Here is a 16,636-nt window from a genome sequence, read left to right as displayed (position 1 = left end):
CATCAGGAAGCAAATGACTGGAGGTTACAGACAATAAGTGACACAGACTTGGCACATGAAAAGAGGCAGGGTGATACAGACTAGGAGTCGGCGACTTCACAGTGCTTGTTGCATAGGAGTTGGACGAGTAATGACAGAGGGCTATCTCGATTGCATGGGGCTGGCCATCTGTTGCCACTGCACAAACGGAGTTGATATGAGAGCTGACATGACTGGGAATTGAGCATTCAGTACTAGTAGAGCTTATGAGAGGGGTGATCATCATTGACATGTTAACGAGACCATGAAATCAAAATACGAGAATGAGAACAAAACATTGAGTAATCTGTTTCTTGAACGTTCTGCTCTCACTCCCTCTGCTCATGTCTGTCGTCTGTTAAACATGATCGTGGGCAGCATATGACTTCCCCAGACTCCGCGGTGCCCCAATATTTTGAGCTAGCATGAGTATGGCGTGATTTTCAAGATAGAGTACGGGACCTCGGCGTGTTTGTGGTCAATGCTGAACATCTCCCCGCCTTATAGTGAGCTTTGGAAGGAATTTAATTGGTGTTCTTTTGGGTCACATTTTCACTATTTGACATCCCGAGTACGACTTCTTCTACTCTTGCCACTCCCTTTACTCGACGCTCATGGCTTGTTGTGCTAACAGGACATTTTGCGCCCACCTGCACTCGTCTTCGTTCCAGAATGGCCGACGACAACAAGCAGACGGCGTGCGATCGCTGTCACAAGAGAAAAGCGCGCTGTGACAAACTCCAACCAGCGTGTTCCTCATGCATCAAGGCTGAAACATCATGTGTCTATACCACACGCGATCCCGCCATTCGCCGGCAAGATCTAGAAAAGCTCGAAAGAAGATTACGCCAAATGGAGGCCAAGAATGAGGCCTTGACCAGTCAATTGAGAGACGCGAACTATCGTGCAACTCTCAATAACTCGGCAGGAGCTGTTGGGGCGGCTTCCAGCAGTCAACCCACCAGTGCACTATTGGCCAACGGCAGCAATAACAACACCACTTCGAGCAACAATGAAGTCGCGAGTCAAGTGTCGTTTCTCAGTTTGAGTGCTGGCGGAGAGCGACAATTTCTGGGATCTGCCAGTGGTTTACTTCTTGCCAGCCTACTGCAGGCCGACAGCCGGGCTAAAGGGCGAGGTGCTATCCAAGACGAGGATCATCACAACGCCACACGCCGGTTCAGCAGTACTGTTGCTCGTCCGGGAACAATGACACCAGACGTTACTGCTTTGCCCCCTAATATGCTCGCAAGAAGTCTTGTCTCTGCATATCTTGCTCACGACCATCTGGCGTATCCATTCCTACATGCAGGAAGATTACTGCAGATCCTCGAAGCGGTCTATAATGACGATACATTCTACAGAACACATCCATACGAAGCGTTCACTTTGGACATGGTTTTGGCAATCGCAACTGCTCAAGTATCCAAATTCGACTGGCAAGTCATGCCTGATGCCGAGACACATCACGATCGTGCTATGAACAGGCTCGGCGTGGTGCTCGGCAGCGGCGGTAGTCTGGACGCATTACAGGCTATCTTGCTGATTTGTCAGTACCGAGTAGGAAGTGGTCTTTACGACGCATCGGCGAGCTTATGGCATCTCGTCGGCATTGCGGCAAGGATGTGCTTTGAGCTTGGCTTGCACCGCGAATCTGTTTATTACTCTCCGGAGGATGGGGCCTCGGGGCTCGATGAAGCGGCACTGGAACGGTCTGAAATGAAGAGGAGATGCTTTTGGTGTGTTGTCGCCATGGACAGAGTCACCAGTATCACACTTGGAAGACCACTCGCCATTCACCTCGAAGACTGTGATACGGAGCTGCCTCGCGCCGAGGCAAACATCGTCCTCAGTCCGGACAACAGCTTGTCTCCCACGGAACCGATCGGCAGTCCGCCCTGGCAGCTACGCACCGCGATCTTCGTGCATATAGTGCGCTATCGCCTGCTTTGCGGCAAGATCCTGAGTTCATTGCACAACGTCATCAAATCAAGGATGACCGCGTCATTTGACTATGAGAATGTGCGTCGACAACTCACAGAAGAGCTTGAGGGCTGGCGCTCAGATATCCTCAGCCTGCCTCTGGGCGCGTTACCCACGGAATCGGACCGCTCGAGCTTTAGGTCTCGCGAGTGGTATGATCTACTGTACCAAAATGGAATCCTGATGCTTTACCGGCCATCACCGTCTTTGCACGAGGTCTCCCTGAACAACGACACACTGCAAAGGATCTTTGACGCTGCGCAGAAATCCATCAGCATATACGCCTACCTGCACAAGTCGCGGCGTATCAACTATTCGTGCATCACATTGCACGCCGTGTTCATTGCGGGTTTGTCATATATCTACGCCGTGCGCTCGCACTTCCAGAACCGCCGCCGCCAAATGCGTGGGTCGATGGACCAGCCGTCCCTCCCTGCTTGTCTCGCCACAGACCCAAGCATAAATCAAATCGTCAACACGACACGAGACTGCTCGAATGTCTTGGTAGCTGTCTCCGAACGCTGGAGCACAGCGCGAAACGCGCACCAAGTATTTGGCCGGCTTAGTGACGCGCTGCTCACGGATGTAATTGAGTTCCAGACCCAAAGTCGCAATCCCTACACCGCAATGACGCCCCAGCAACAGTATACCGCTCCCATGGCGCCTACGATGCCCACCATGAACGGTATGACGACGACGCCCACGATGCAGCAGTCCTTCCCATCGGTGGCATCTTCACATGACCTGGATTTCAGTTATCAGGAGTGCTTTGACGATCTGCAGAATCTTTACACTAGTTATGATTTTGGGAATGTGTCCATGATGCAGGCATCGCAGGATTGGCTCTTTGAGATACAGTCTTTGGATCAGAGCTACCCAACACATCTGGGACAGTGAAAAAATTTAGCTGTACCACGGGAAGGCCACCAAAGAACTACAGAACCATGGTTGATGCTTTGGGAACCCAGTGTTCGCCTTTGGTTCACACCGCCACCTGCACTTGGCAACTGAGGACCGGGGAGTTTATCAGGTATAAAACCATGACGGGTGTCTTCCTCGAACATCATTCAGCACACACATTCCCCGTTGCTGGATTTACCCCCTCATCAAAGCAATCATGGCCAACACATCTGCCAGACAAACTGCCGCATTAATGGCCCTGCGAGATGCCAGACAAATTGCACAATGGACTCCGGTAAACAAGCCGAGAGACGAACACGAGATGACTCGACCAGAGGAGAACAACGCCGCTGGAGGCGAGACCAGGCTTTTAGATGTTAATCCACTGTTGGAGAATGTTGAACGTCACCCACGTGACCACGAGAGAGCGCTCCGAGAGGCCAGACAACGACTCGACGCCATTGACAATCGACCCCTTTCTTTCGCAAAATCCCTCTTCTGGCTCTTCGTCGGTCATCTCATCGCACGATTACTGGTCCTTGGGCTGCAAGCTTTCATCACAGTTGGTCTGCCTGCTTGGGTTGATTTTCTTCGGGGGATCATCCTTCTCGTGGTCTCCTTTCTCTGGATCAACGTCTCTCCTATCCTCTGCTTCGCTGGCGGAATGATAGCCATCTATGGGGTGAATGCGTTGTCTCGGCGTTTGACCAGACTGACTGGGGGCACTCCACTTGGTGCCGCGATGGACTAAATTGATACGCGACCCGCGTATCCTGTTCACAGCGCGGCTGGTGTCAAGACCATATTTTTTGGCTGCGGCGGGAGGCCTGCTGGTATGATCTGGGACCACCTCCTCAGTTTTCGTAGGTAGAACCCTCAAATCCAAACACGCTCCAAGAATTTCGTAGGAACATCAACGTGCCTACTTCTCAAGTATTCACCGATGCCCTTACCCAGACCATCGATTCGGTCCGACGAAGCGATACCTCCATTCAGATTGTCTAGCACACGACTACCAAAAGAGATTAGTTTCCAGGCATCACACTCGAGTCGTGGGAGAAGTACTCACAAATGCACAGCAAGAATATTCGGAAACTCGACCCGTTCCACCCTCCGATTCGGATCGCACTTGAACCAGTCCTCGCCGAACAACTCCTTGAGTTTCTCGACAGTCAATAGTGTTTTCAACCAAGGATACTCATCTTCATGGCGCACGAAGAAGCCTATGTTCGAGTTATCCGCTTTATCACCTGATCGTGCATGCACGATACTGCCTAGCGGTGCTTTCATCGTGGGACCTAATGAGTCCAAGGTGATTGGGTCGGCGGTCTCATACGACGGTCTCACGGCAGGATACTCAGCCGTCTTCTTCGCTGTGGGTATCGAAATCGTCTTGCTCCCGCCAACATCGACGCGGTGCTGGATCACAGACAGTGGAATTGTTGCTGGGAAAATCTCCATGAACGGCTTGGGGTCCATGGTCCGGAAGTCCAAGTTCATGTGGTATCCTGGGTAGGATTGCATGCGCAGCGCGTATATTGGGGTCTTGAACTTTTCGGCGACCATATCCTTCTTGTCACGGGCTTGTGCGAAGACGCGTAACTGGACTGTACCTGCTTGTTGGGATGATGGATTTGAGATCTCGGTGCCGTACAGCTCGATGGACAACGTGGAAAAGTTGTGGTTGCGGAAAATGTGCTTGAGTTGGTCACGCATCATGCGCGCTTTGGCGTCGACGTCGAGCCCGTTGATGAAGAAGGTTGCTTCGGCTTGGTGGCCGCCTGGCGCCGCGAACATGACTTTCGTTGTGGCCGGTGGAGGAAGGCCTGTCATTCCGGAGACACGCACCCTATTCTTGCTGTCTTCATCTTCGGATTCTGGCTCGACGCGGATTTGTGACAGGTCCGCGACGACGTCTGGGTTCAAGTACAAGTGGCCTTGCAGCTCATACAAAGTCTGAGCCTTGACTGTTTCGGGCGTGACTCGACCGCCGCCCTCTGCCGTTTTGGTGATGATGCATCGGCCTTGACTGTCGATTTCGGCGATGGGAAAGGCCAGATCGACTAAGGGGTCGTCGAGGAAAGGTTTGAAGCCGGAGAAGTTGGCGCCAACGACGTAGGCTCCACACTCGATCAAGTGGCCTGCCGTCAGGGCGCCGGCGAGCTCGTCATAGCTGGAATCCATGTCCCAGCCGAAATACCAGGCCGCGGCGCCCATGACGGGGGAAGCATCGGTGCAGCGCCCGCAGATTACGATTGACGCACCCGCGTTGAGGGCCTCGACAATGCCTCTGCAGCCAATGTATGCGGCACCGCAGACTGGGGTCAACGACCATTCATCGAGTGTTTGGTCGGTGTGGTCTAAGTGCGGAAATTTGAAGGCCGAGCGTTGGTCAGGATTGGCTAGGAGGTCGGAGATGTCGTCGCCCAGGACGGCTGCGACGGTAATGTTATGGCCCTTGGAGGCGACGAGGGCGCGAACCTTGCGGGTTAGACTGGCTGTGTTGAGGGCGCCGGCATTGGTGACGACTTTGATGTTTTTGGCTACGATGTCGTCGAGGCACGATTCGAGTTGTGTGTAGAAGCCGTTTTCGTAGCCCAATTCGGGGTTTGTAGACTTGGTGATGGCGTTCCAGGCGATGTTCATTTCGGAGAGCCAGTCGCCGGTTATGATGTCGATGTTAGGCTCGGCGACCATGCGCGACATGGCGGTGGGCATGTCGCCTGTTGCGCCGGAGACGTTGCCTACTCTTAGGGGGCGTTTGGATATCATGATGCCGATGTTTGAGTAAGATGGTGTTAGTTGTGCCGGTATGAAATCAATTTGAGATCATGCAGTCTTTGCGGTGCTGCTGGGTTTGTGGGACGTCGAAAGTCAGCCTCCCAAAAGAGGCTTGCGGTGTTGATGGGCCGGACGTGGCCCAGGACTCCCTAGGAAGGCTAGACGGATAGTGCCGGCAGATACTGTAAGTGGCAGTTGAGTCGGGCAAATACTGAGTATGCCTTGTATCATCAGGGAGCCCTGGTGAAGGCTATAAGCATGTCTCCTGCGGGAGATGATATGCCGAAGGAATGCCAGGGCCAGAGGACAGTTGTGGTGTTTCGGCTCTCCCTCCGATGCCGCATTATGTATCGGCGCCGGGCTGTGGCCGGGTTGGCAACTATAGTTACTAGGTATCTAGGACCACCGTGTCAGATGTACCTAGGTACCTAGACACCGAACAGGTGCTGTTGTGATCGTTTGTCGCATTGTATGCTCCGAAGGTTGTGGAACGCCGGACTTGACTGAGGTTGTCATGCCTCGGTGGTGCCAATAGTTCCATGCTTGCTGACCTAAAGGGCTTTGTATGGAACTTGAGTGGGATGGCAGAGAGGCTGTCGGACAAAATCCGAATTCTATGCACATGGTACAAGTTACGTCTAGACTCTAATAATGGCTAAGTATACATGCAAGATTCCACTCAGACACGAGGGATCGACGGTCATTGTCCTGGTATCAAGATGACCTTCCGAGCCTGCTGTTTCTCGAAGATGTCGTATCCGTGTGCTGCTTGAGACAGGGGTAATCGATGCGTTATCATACCGGACAGTTTGTCTTTGTTTGCGACAACCACCTCGAGTGCTTCGTCGTACACTGTCCGTACTGGAGCCCGCCCCAGATTAATGCTAGAGCAGGTGTTAGCAGTGTGCGTGAGAGCCAGCGGGAGAAGATAGCTTACTTCAAGTTCTTTTGATAGCACTCCAGAGCCGTAAAGGGGAGGTCACCCTGGTGGAAACCCAACGACGATAATACGCCGGCAGGGCGGAGGAGATCAAATGCTGATCTCATAGCAGTAGTGTTGCCAACAACCTCGATAACGGCGTCTGCTCCGCGCCCACCTGTGGCTTCTTTGATAATAGCTGGTATATCATCTCGGCCCAGTTTCAAGGGGATACCACCAAGCTTGGCTGCTTGCTCGAGTCGGTCATCAACGCTGTCCACCACATATATCGTCCTTACACCCTTGGAGCGAGCTGTGAGGATAGCGCAGAGGCCGACCGGACCACAACCAAGACAAACGAAGATGGCTTTGTCTAAAGTCTGCATCTTCAAGGAGAGAGCAGCGTGAGTTCCAGAGTCGCCGTTCAGTTCGCCGGATGATGATGATGTTGGGGCGAAATATTCGATTGCTCGCATTGCTCCATAGTAGCCGGTAGGGAAGATATCGGACATCATGATCAAAAGGTCTTCGGGCACCGTCTCAGGAGCAGGTTGAAGGGTGCCATCAGCATATGGCACGCGGACGTAGTCTGCTTGGCCACCCGCCAGACCCTGTGTGCCGAACGGCGCTGTTCCTACTGGACAGCGATTGGTGTATCCGTTCTTGCAGAAGAAACAAGACAGACTGACATGATGGTCAGCAGGGTACATCTAGTGTCGGCGCAAGTGAGGCATACCAAACAGGCGAGAATGTGCAGACCACTTTCTGGCCGATCTTGTAATTGGTTACGGACAAGCCAATCTCTTCGACATATCCTACAAACTCGTGCCCCTATGCATAAGTGTCAGTCAGGTAGTCCATAGCGGGAGATAGTAGACTTCTCACCATTATATGGCCTGTAGCGGTTTTTTGATGACCTCGATACATGTGTAGCTCTGAGCCGCAAACGCCGGCGACGGTTACCTTGACGATTGCATCGGTAGGTTCGAGCAATGTTGGCTTCGGGCGCTTCTCAACGTCGATCTTGAAGGGACCATTGAAGATGACTGCGTCCATTGTGATGATTGAGCAATGTGAGATAGCTTCGAATCTCCTTGCGGTAGAAATATGCGTTCCAGTCGTGAGTAGTGCTGGGGCTCAACAAAAGATGTCTTCCACTTGGTAAGATGTTGTTTGCAAGGCTCGCTAGATCCCGGACAGACTATATCGTGAAGGCACAGAACCAGAAATGTCACTTACCTCTGACGGAATCACAATCGCAGTGTTGGCCGGTCCTGCCTCGGTATCATTCCGTGGAACAGGAAGAGCAGAGAACAGGTCACTCTCATCAACTGCTCCAGTCCGCATTCGAAGATACCGTGGATTTGGTCACCACTCACACTCTCAATCTGAGCGTCAGCGGAGCCTCAGCCGCGGCCATGTGCGAGGGAAGAGCCAATGTAGACGTTGGTATTGTTAAGAGTGGTACCTCCGTACCATAGGGAATGATGACGGCGGCAGTCATCGCACTTTCTCCCACGCGGCACAACCAAATTCGGAGCGGCTCCCGACGCCGAAATCATCTTCAACCTCCCCCATTCTCGACCCATACACTTCTCCACGAGCCTTCATCGCTCCTCGCCGTCAACGCCGCAGATATACTTCTTTCCACGGCAGATGTGGTGAACGACTTCGGCCACCGGAACGACCGAAGTCTCACGCCCCTCGGCCGGTGCATAATCGTGAATAAAAATGGCTTCACAGGCATCCGGCGGACGCGTCAACATGCAGGGAGACGTGCTGATCGACTTGATCAAGCAGTCGAAAATCCCGAGATTCGAGAAAGTGCCCTGGCACGCTGGCCAAATACCACGTTCTCCGAAACCAAAATGATTAGCTTGGATGCCTCATGCGTCTCACTTCTGAGCAGCTGGTTGACCCAGCCATGGAGGATCTCGAGACAGGCGGTCTCTTCTGGACACATTGGGGGCTTCGTCAAATAAGGTGCCACCTTTCTATCGAAGACAGCTTGAACACAAGATGCTGAGCACAAGAGAATCAATCAAGGCAAGAGGCGCCGAAGGGTGAACTAATACTCAGGGAATACGAGCTGGAAAGTAGCGGGCTCGATCTGGTGACTAGCTCGTAATCAATACCCAGGCTCGCCAGGCAGGCAGCCGAGACATTGGTCTGGACCTATGGCCCTGTCCTAGGATATCGCTCCCTAGGACGACGTACTCAGTAGGGTGTCAACAAGAATGATCCATGGCAGGTCCAACGTCTCTGACCTGTGGCCGTGTTCACAAGCAAAACGCTGGACGAGATGGGGCGCCGTTGGCCGGGGTCTCTCCATCGAACACTCATGGAATACCAAGTGACTACGATCAGTAGCTCCATCGCAGAACACTACCGATATCAAGACTATAACACCGGATCAAGGCATTAACCTCATTGCAGGAGGTCTCTTGTTGAGCACTACTGGATGAGCCCATCGATTTGCTCACTTCATGGAGGGTGCTGATCGAGTACGAAATTCCAGGCACTATTAAGAATCTTCAGATTCTAATGCTAGTATGTCAATGGACGAGCTTCAGGCCGTCGTGGCCAGGCTAGCATGTCGTTCCCAAGTAGGGCCTAGACGGATCTGTGGAAACCCCGTGCTGGCTGTGGAATATGCAGGTCGCAACCCTCCGCCGCCGACGATCCACGTGTTCGAGCACAAGGTGCCCGTTTCTATGTTTGCAGTGAGCATCACCACGTGCACGAATTCAGAGTCTTTGGATTCTCCCTCCCCATCCGTGCGTGTTGTTCGATTTGAGACAAGTGGCTCGAAGATGCGAAAGACAGTAACTCATTATTTATTCGTCACGATCATGCCGCTTACCGTGTCTGGAGCCGTGTGAAGTCTACAATTCTACTTGCAGGGGAGCGGATATGAACTTAGGCTCCACAAGAGCCGCTCACACCATTCAAATGGCGGCACCAGTGGTTCGTGTACCATCGGCAACAGTTCCTGCTGCCGGTCAACAGGTCCTACGGCCTTGTATTCAACTTGCGCTCCTCTGCAGGACATGCTTTCCTGGTCTGTACGACGCGTCTTCGACGCGGGAAGCACAGTACGACCATTCCTCCGGTCTAGTTGGGTACCAACGACTCGACTGACCTCGGCTCATTCAGTCTTTCAACAAACAACCTGTTCTGCACCGCAGGCCGACGTCGCTCTCGTCATGTCCCGGGAGAAAGGCCCAAGATGCATTTCAGTGTAGCCGCACTCCTATCGAACAAAGGCTCAATTTCAAGAAAGCCGGGCAACTCTCGATATCTCGATTTGAGCGAAGGCCAAATGCGGCGTATGGACCCCGACTTGATCTCTCTGTGGTCATGTCTGTAACCATACTGGGGACCCCAGTATTCCACCGGACCGATCTTTGCTTTTCGAATGGCCTTGTTTGGACCATGGGGAAAGACTCGAGAAAGCAACCTATTATCTCCTCTCCAGTATCACAGTGGGAACCCCGGCCGGCAGGCCACCCCCACGTTAATCAGATAACTGACCATTAGGCGGGGACACCGAGAAGTTGGCACCCATACGGAGTGTTCCGCCGGAGCACTTTTCCTTGCCACCTGACCATGAGGGTGCCCGTAGCGGGAAGCTTCGTATCACTCCTTCAGACCACCAAAAATTCGCTCTGCATCGTCTCCAACTGGGCTCCAACTGGGCTGGAGACACATGGAGCAATTCCCTCAACTTGGGACACTATAAAAAATGGGAGAGGAACCGGGTCCGCTCTTGGTGCGCGTGGGCGATGACCGGATTTCAAACTCAGAGACTGACAAGCCATGGCCCACCGGACCAACTCAACCAGATACCAACCCATATCCTGATTGGCACAGCACCTTTGAATCGTCCACCTTTGGCAAGGCCGTGCTCCCGTCTAGATGTCCCCCATCGGAGACAAAGACTCCGCATTGGTTTCTCCAGGGGATCAGGATTGGGCCTGTGCATATGGGTCTCCCATGGCGTTGCCCACCGTCTTCGGTTCCAAAGGCCGGCCGCCCCAGCGGCATACGCTGCCTCTCGCAAATTTTGTCTTCAACGCACACACGTGAACGGGCTCGAAATTGGAAGCCTCGGTCGACAATTCGAATACTGCCAGCCCTTGCAGTCCCACAGGTCTGGTGCTTGACTCGACTCTAGTCGTATAAAACTTCAGTCCCCCAGGCCCCCGGGTTTCCCCAGAGATTCTTCTCTTCTCAATTCTTTCTCTCTGTCGCATACCATAGTTGACATTGGGCAGACTCTCAAGGTCCAGCAACCCACCACCATGGCGCTCTCTCCATCAGTCATCCGTTTTGTGATCGTCCTCTTCGTGGCCCTCGGTTCCCTCACCTACGGCTACTGCAGCAGTATCATTGCCACAACACTTGGCCAGCCCAGCTTCCTCACTTACTTCGAGCTTGACACTCGCCCCAATGCTACACAATTGGAGGGCGCAATCAATGGTCTCTACCAAGCAGGAGGTCTCTTTGGATCTCTCTCCATGATCTGGTTTCCCGATTGGCTCGGTCGACGCAAGGCGCTCCTGCTGTATGCCATTATCACCATCATCGGTGGCGCGTTGCAGGCTGGCTCGGTCAACATTGGAATGTACATCGCCATGAGATTCATCACCGGCTTTGGCATAGGCGCTCTCGTCGCCTTGGTGCCTTTGTACCAATCAGAGATGTCCCCGCCCCGAATTCGAGGCTTGCTGGTCGGCATGCACGGTGTCATGATTTGTGTCGGCTACACCTTTGCCAGCTGGATCGGCTTCGGCTTCTACTTTGTCAACGCCGGTGGCGCGCAGTGGCGTTTGCCCCTGGCTATTCAGTGCTTGCCACCATTATTGCTCGCCTTCGGGGTCCTCTTGCTGCCCGAATCGCCTCGTTGGCTCATCGACCACGATCGTGTGGAGGATGCGTACAAGTCTTTCAAGGCTGTCCGCGCTGAAACAAGTGACAACATCGTCCACAACGAAGAAGCCATGCAAGAGGAATTCAGGCTGCTTCAGGGCCAGATTTTGCACGAGCGAACAGAGGCTGTCTCGTTCTGGGATCTCTTGAGACTGCCTCACTTCCGCAAGCGTTGCATCGTCGGTTTCCTAATTCTGTTTGGTTGCCAGGGAACTGGTACGCTGGTCATCAACAACTATGGCCCTACGCTCTACAAAGCCCTGGGGTACGGCACCGTCCCCCAGCTTCTGTTATCAGCCGCCTGGATTACGGTCTGCCCATTCGGCAACCTGATCAATGCTCTGCTAGTGGACAAGGTTGGCCGCACACGCATGGTCATGTTCGGGTACGCGGGCTGCGTCATCGCTTTGATTGGTGAATGCATCACGGTCAGCCAATTCAACAAGACCGGAGACAAGGGACTCGCCAAGGCTGCCGTCTTTTTCCTCTTCCTGCACATCGGCTTCTTCTCCTCGTCCTGCGATGCCACTTCATACATCTACGCGTCCGAAATCTTCCCGACTCCAGTCCGAGCCAAGGGCCTCGCCATCTCGGTTTCAGGCCTATTTTGCGCCACCATCATCTTCTTGCAGGCTGCGCCTACCGCTTTCGCAGCCATCGGCTGGAAATATTATATCGTCTTCATCGTCATCACCACCCTCATCGGCATTGTCGTCTTCTTCTACTTCCCGGAGACCAAGGGCCGCTCGCTTGAGGATATTGGTGAGCTGTTTGGCGATTCCGTCGAGCCAATTATGGATGATAAGAAGAACGTCCATCCCACCGCCGAAAGGGTTGAAGATATGCCGTACAACGAGATGGAATGAACAACGACCGCTGTATCATGTGGCGATGGCCAGGATCAATGGTGAATGGCAACTGGTCTTTTAGAACCGAGGATCGACATGATCATAGACCCACGACATATATTGTATATTGGTCTGTCTAGATTAGACTGCAGACAATTTTGATGCTTGACTGCTTCTTTCAGCCACTACTCCACGTTTTGTTTCGGACGCTTCTCCCTCCATTTGACGCCTCGTAGATCAGGTCTTGAAGTGGACTAGGTCTTACAGCGTCGGAGCATGGCCCGGCTACCGATATCAGCAACGGGGGACATCAAAGTTAAACAAGACCGTTGAGTAATTATCCCACCGACAAAAAGGAAACAAGACTAAAACAGGCATCTCTTGCCCACGACATCACTCTGTGAAGACCTTCCCAGCGGTAATGACATCGAAAGCCTTGTTCGTATGAGCCCACACCTGCTCCCTCACTTCATCCTTCTGGATTTTCTCATACGCCTCGTGCACATCCTTGATATTGCTCTTATGCCAGAGAGAGTACACACCGCTCCCTGCCTTCCCGTCGAAACCTTCCGCCACTTGATCACCACTGGCGGTAGCCGCCCCACGTGCCGCAAACTTAGGCGTGGCAAGGTACAGCATCCTCGCGCCGGCTTCTTGCGCGGGAACACCGATCAACCAGATCAGCGGCCTGCCTATAATTGGGAACAACACTTTGAACCAGAAAGGCAACTCGGGGTTCTTGAAGCCAGGCGTGAAGACTAGACCGGGGAAGACGTGGCAGAAGCTGATTTTGCCGGGGTATCGCGATCCTAATTTGTCCATGAACAGCGATTTCATGTACACCATGTGCGAGCGCGCCGTGTTGTAGTCGAAGTGTCCTGGCTGGCGGAGCGATAGGTCCTCGGTCCACAGTTTGTCCTCTGAGCCCGCAGCGTAGATTGAGACAATGTGCGCGCCTGAGGATATCTTGGACTCGAGGAGTGGTGGGAGGAGGTTGACCACGAAGCGCATGCGCGAATAGTACATCAGTGCCATCATTTTGTCGAGGCCTTCTGTCGTGTCTGTTTTGATAGTCAGCTACAGTGTCCGGAGGTTCAGCTCGGGAAGAGGATATCACAGACCGTGTCGCACGCCAGTGATTGCACCGGCCTGACTCATGTACAGAAGGTCGACCCTGGGGGCTGTGTTGGGGTTTTCGGCCTTCTCTAAGCTGACAATCTCATTGCAGACTCGGTCGACATCTTTGATCAGTGAGAGATCTTCGGCCTTGACGAAGGTGAACTTGGCGCTGGGCAGCAGTCTCCGGCAGTCGGATATGGTCACGTTCGCAGCTTTGGCGTTGCGGCCGACGATGTATAGCCGGAGGTTGGGCGCGTGTCCATTCTTTTTGCTCACGGAGGCTGTGGTCGATACTAGAGCGCGAAGAGCGTACTCACAGATACCAGAGGTGCCGCCGACGAAGACGCCGACAATTGGTTCAGTCAGGGATTCGATGAAAGCGGCATTGGACGCTTGCACGGCAGGTAAGGATACTGCTCGGCTGGGGGAGATGAATTCTTTGAGCGCCGACATGGTGGGTGAAGGTTTGTAGACTTTGTGCAGGAGAGAGGGTCAGGTTGGAGGGTGAGCAGGTCCATTAAGTATGCAGCTAAAAGTGCCGTTGAGGCTCATCGTTCAGCAGACGGGGCAACATGGCATCCGGATCAGTATTCGTGTATCACATTCTTGCTGTGCTCGGGGCCGACCACCCACTCGAGATTTCAGGATCCTCAGTTGTGATTACCTGATGCCCGGATGGAGAACCAGGATATCGAGCCATAGATAGTGGTAAACAAGTCCGTCTAGCCACAGATCGTATAAACAGCTGTTCATGGGCTAGCATGGCATGATTTGACTGGCTGTTTATGGTCTAAGACGCCCAGGGGCCCTTTGCATATTGATCCGAGCTCCGTAGAGACTAACCTCTTCTCGTATTCATGATAGGATGCAGTAAGGTATAGGCTAGCCTTGACAGGCTAATGGCACAATGACGTCTTCCTTAACGAAAGTAAATACTAGTATGCTTCTGCGTGCATTACCACTTCACACCTGGCTGGAAGGAGCCTTCAAGATGAGGCGAGCAAGTGATCAGTCGTCTTTGGCGGATTGCAGCTGTCCTCTCGGTTTGGGCAAGCGCTGTCCCATTGCGGCGGTTCTCATCAGAACGCCCTTGCGCAGCATTTCCCAGGCATCTCTCATCAGCGAGATGGCAACGTATATATTGATACATAATAGGAAAAGCCACGTGCTAGCTAAGCCATGCAAGGCATCACAAGTCAAGGCCAACGATTCTGGGAGAGCCTTGTTGCACAGCGGTCAGCCTTTACTGCCGCACCGCACAATACGTACTTTATATTCCGGTCACCGCGACTTTCCTTTCGAAATTGACTGAAGGTAGAGGCTCAACTTGATACTCAGCCCTCAAGCCCTCGTGGCTAAATGGGTAAGTATTTTGAGATTCCCCCTTGATAAGTACTAGTAGGTCAATTCTCAATAAGGGTTGTTGGTGGGCGGGGCCTTCTATGGGCTTGAAAAAGTTGAGATAATATCTCGAATGGGAATCCGTCAAGACCGAAGGCATGATCAGAGCCTCGTCCGCGCAATCTTTTTGCAATTTCAAAACCCTTGACAGAGATGGATTTTGTGGTGTGCTATATGTGTAGAGGTGTATGTTGAAGGAGGTGCGGCAGTATTTATGCTTCTAAAGGAGGAACCAAGTTTCCCCAATCTACGCGTCGACGCGTTACTGCAAGGCTGAACGTCATATTTCGTTGCACTGTCCCTAACTTCGTGACCATCAACACTTTCTTCTAAAGCTGGCTAATCTCTGTCTGCTATCTCTTCCCGCTACGGCTGTCTTCTACCTACGCCTCACCATGCCTCTCAAACGTCGTTCTGATGCGATTTCGCGTGACCAATCCGACTCTGAATCGGACAACGTACAAACCCAGACCCAACGCCGCCGCCAGCGATCCTCGTCAGCCTCATCCGCGCAGTCGTCCGCATCCTCCGTCGGATATGAAGGCGGCACTCAGAACCAAGAACAAACCCTCATTAAGAAACTCGTCCGCCTTGCCTTATCCACCGAATACTCGCGCACACCCCTCCGCCGCGGCGACATCTCCACCAAAGTCTTCAAAGAAAACAACTCTTCCGGACGAGGCTTCAAGGCGGTATTCGAAGGCGCACAGCGCATACTACAAGATACATTCGGCATGCAATTGGTGGAACTCCCCTCAAAAGAAAAGACCGCTCTGAAAGACCGGCGGAACCAGGCTACGCAAACAAAAGCAACCTCAGGCAGTTCATCCAAGAGCTGGATATTGATTTCTATACTCCCCAACGAACTCAAGACGAACCCAGCCATTGCGCAACCCGCGAGAGCCCCCACTCTCGAAACAGAGGCGTCATATACCGCACTCTATACCTTCATACTGTCGCTAATCTACTTGAACAACAATTCTCTCACGGACCAGAAACTAAATCGCTACCTGAAACGTGTCAACGCAGACACTTATACTCCCTTTGGCAGTCTGGACAAATTGCTCCAGCGGCTAATCCGTGAAGGCTACATCGAGAAGAGAAGAGACACAAGTAGCGGCGAAGAGGTCATTGAGTGGGTGCCTGGTCCCAGAGGGAAAGTCGAAGTCGGTATGCGAGGTGTTACGGGGCTAGTACGCAGTGTATATGGATGGGGTGCAGTCAGCTTGTCTAAGGGACGCGATGACGAAGGTCAAGGTGGACGCCTCGTTAAGATCGAGGAGGACGAGCTAAACGCGAAGTTGTCGAGGAGCTTGGGGGTCAAGGTCGGAGAGAAGACGCAGCGCGATCCAGAGAAGGACGCTGATGAGGGTGATGTTGCGGAAGTAGATCAGGGATCGTCGAGACAGCAGCAGCGGCAACCTACAAGAGCTCGAGGAAGACGTGCACGAGATGAGGATGAAGATTAACTGAGTTCGCGATACTCCTGAATGGGTCTGGACGAAGCGTGTGCAAAATGGCCACTATGGAGGAAATCCGCTTCATTGTCTAAGTAATCTGGTATGCTGCCATGCGACACGAGAAGGGCTTTTTGACCGTTTCCCATGTTCCCGAGAAAGAGTAAAGACAGAACGAATTGCAACCTTCGCCAACACCAGGCGCTATGCCATGCCATGATGCAACGGATTAGAAGCTGAAAAGAGAGATGGCGAAAACCACTCCCAACCTCATTCCG

General features: G+C 52.9%; 7 protein-coding genes across 7 annotated transcripts; 4 read left to right on the top strand and 3 right to left on the bottom strand.

Moving 5' to 3' along the window:
• Positions 1 to 577: 577 nt before the first annotated feature.
• EDD37DRAFT_16883 (putative fungal-specific transcription factor) lies at positions 578 to 3,008 on the top strand. The gene has a single exon (XM_062809833.1). It carries the CDS (start codon positions 691 to 693, stop codon positions 2,896 to 2,898), a length of 2,208 nt encoding a protein of 735 aa, XP_062674576.1. The 5' UTR covers positions 578 to 690; the 3' UTR covers positions 2,899 to 3,008.
• On the top strand, positions 3,009 to 3,809 carry EDD37DRAFT_16886 (uncharacterized protein). Its single transcript, XM_062809835.1, has one exon. The coding sequence runs from the start codon at positions 3,119 to 3,121 to the stop codon at positions 3,650 to 3,652; it is 534 nt and encodes a 177-aa protein (XP_062674575.1). The 5' UTR covers positions 3,009 to 3,118; the 3' UTR covers positions 3,653 to 3,809.
• EDD37DRAFT_16881 (uncharacterized protein) lies at positions 3,715 to 5,987 on the bottom strand. The gene is made up of 2 exons (XM_062809832.1): positions 3,971 to 5,987; positions 3,715 to 3,913 (listed from the first exon to the last, which is right to left on the bottom strand). Exons 1-2 carry the CDS (start codon positions 5,671 to 5,673, stop codon positions 3,778 to 3,780), a joined length of 1,839 nt encoding a protein of 612 aa, XP_062674574.1. The 5' UTR covers positions 5,674 to 5,987; the 3' UTR covers positions 3,715 to 3,777.
• Positions 5,988 to 6,209: 222 nt separating this feature from the next.
• On the bottom strand, positions 6,210 to 8,115 carry EDD37DRAFT_689459 (chaperonin 10-like protein). Its single transcript, XM_062819978.1, has 4 exons — positions 7,487 to 8,115; positions 7,338 to 7,432; positions 6,620 to 7,285; positions 6,210 to 6,566 (listed from the first exon to the last, which is right to left on the bottom strand). Exons 1-4 carry the CDS (start codon positions 7,655 to 7,657, stop codon positions 6,383 to 6,385), a joined length of 1,116 nt encoding a protein of 371 aa, XP_062674573.1. The 5' UTR covers positions 7,658 to 8,115; the 3' UTR covers positions 6,210 to 6,382.
• A 2,566-nt stretch (positions 8,116 to 10,681) lies between these two features.
• EDD37DRAFT_16837 (MFS transporter) lies at positions 10,682 to 12,586 on the top strand. The gene has a single exon (XM_062809823.1). It carries the CDS (start codon positions 10,906 to 10,908, stop codon positions 12,397 to 12,399), a length of 1,494 nt encoding a protein of 497 aa, XP_062674572.1. The 5' UTR covers positions 10,682 to 10,905; the 3' UTR covers positions 12,400 to 12,586.
• Positions 12,587 to 14,316, bottom strand: EDD37DRAFT_16836 (uncharacterized protein). Its single transcript, XM_062809822.1, has 2 exons — positions 13,503 to 14,316; positions 12,587 to 13,442 (listed from the first exon to the last, which is right to left on the bottom strand). The coding sequence occupies exons 1-2, from the start codon at positions 13,951 to 13,953 to the stop codon at positions 12,775 to 12,777; spliced, it is 1,119 nt and encodes a 372-aa protein (XP_062674571.1). The 5' UTR covers positions 13,954 to 14,316; the 3' UTR covers positions 12,587 to 12,774.
• Positions 14,317 to 15,099: 783 nt separating this feature from the next.
• Positions 15,100 to 16,567, top strand: EDD37DRAFT_16775 (MAGE family-domain-containing protein). The gene has a single exon (XM_062809818.1). The coding sequence runs from the start codon at positions 15,297 to 15,299 to the stop codon at positions 16,368 to 16,370; it is 1,074 nt and encodes a 357-aa protein (XP_062674570.1). The 5' UTR covers positions 15,100 to 15,296; the 3' UTR covers positions 16,371 to 16,567.
• Positions 16,568 to 16,636: the final 69 nt, after the last annotated feature.

Source organism: Exophiala viscosa, assembly GCF_022695815.1.
Source record: "Exophiala viscosa unplaced genomic scaffold EDD37scaffold_1, whole genome shotgun sequence".
NCBI classification, from domain to species: domain Eukaryota; kingdom Fungi; phylum Ascomycota; class Eurotiomycetes; order Chaetothyriales; family Herpotrichiellaceae; genus Exophiala; species Exophiala viscosa.
The sequence above is the reverse complement of the archived record's forward strand: the minus strand, read 5'-3'. Positions and strand labels throughout refer to the sequence as shown.

Bases quoted from the DNA above. Each gene is read 5' to 3' on its own strand.
- EDD37DRAFT_16886 (XM_062809835.1), top strand. From the start codon at position 3,119: ATGGCCAACACATCTGCCAGACAAACTGCCGCATTAATGGCCCTGCGA.
- EDD37DRAFT_16836 (XM_062809822.1), bottom strand. From the start codon at position 13,953: ATGTCGGCGCTCAAAGAATTCATCTCCCCCAGCCGAGCAGTATCCTTA. The intron at 13,443-13,502 runs GTCTGTGATATC...CTATCAAAACAG, and splicing joins AATCACTGGCGTGCGACACG to ACACGACAGAAGGCCTCGAC.
- EDD37DRAFT_16881 (XM_062809832.1), bottom strand. From the start codon at position 5,673: ATGATATCCAAACGCCCCCTAAGAGTAGGCAACGTCTCCGGCGCAACA. The intron at 3,914-3,970 runs GTGAGTACTTCT...CTCTTTTGGTAG, and splicing joins AATATTCTTGCTGTGCATTT to TCGTGTGCTAGACAATCTGA.
- EDD37DRAFT_16837 (XM_062809823.1), top strand. From the start codon at position 10,906: ATGGCGCTCTCTCCATCAGTCATCCGTTTTGTGATCGTCCTCTTCGTG.
- EDD37DRAFT_16775 (XM_062809818.1), top strand. From the start codon at position 15,297: ATGCCTCTCAAACGTCGTTCTGATGCGATTTCGCGTGACCAATCCGAC.
- EDD37DRAFT_689459 (XM_062819978.1), bottom strand. From the start codon at position 7,657: ATGGACGCAGTCATCTTCAATGGTCCCTTCAAGATCGACGTTGAGAAG. The intron at 7,286-7,337 runs GTATGCCTCACT...CCATCATGTCAG, and splicing joins TGCACATTCTCGCCTGTTTG to TCTGTCTTGTTTCTTCTGCA. The intron at 6,567-6,619 runs GTAAGCTATCTT...CACCTGCTCTAG, and splicing joins TGCTATCAAAAGAACTTGAA to CATTAATCTGGGGCGGGCTC.
- EDD37DRAFT_16883 (XM_062809833.1), top strand. From the start codon at position 691: ATGGCCGACGACAACAAGCAGACGGCGTGCGATCGCTGTCACAAGAGA.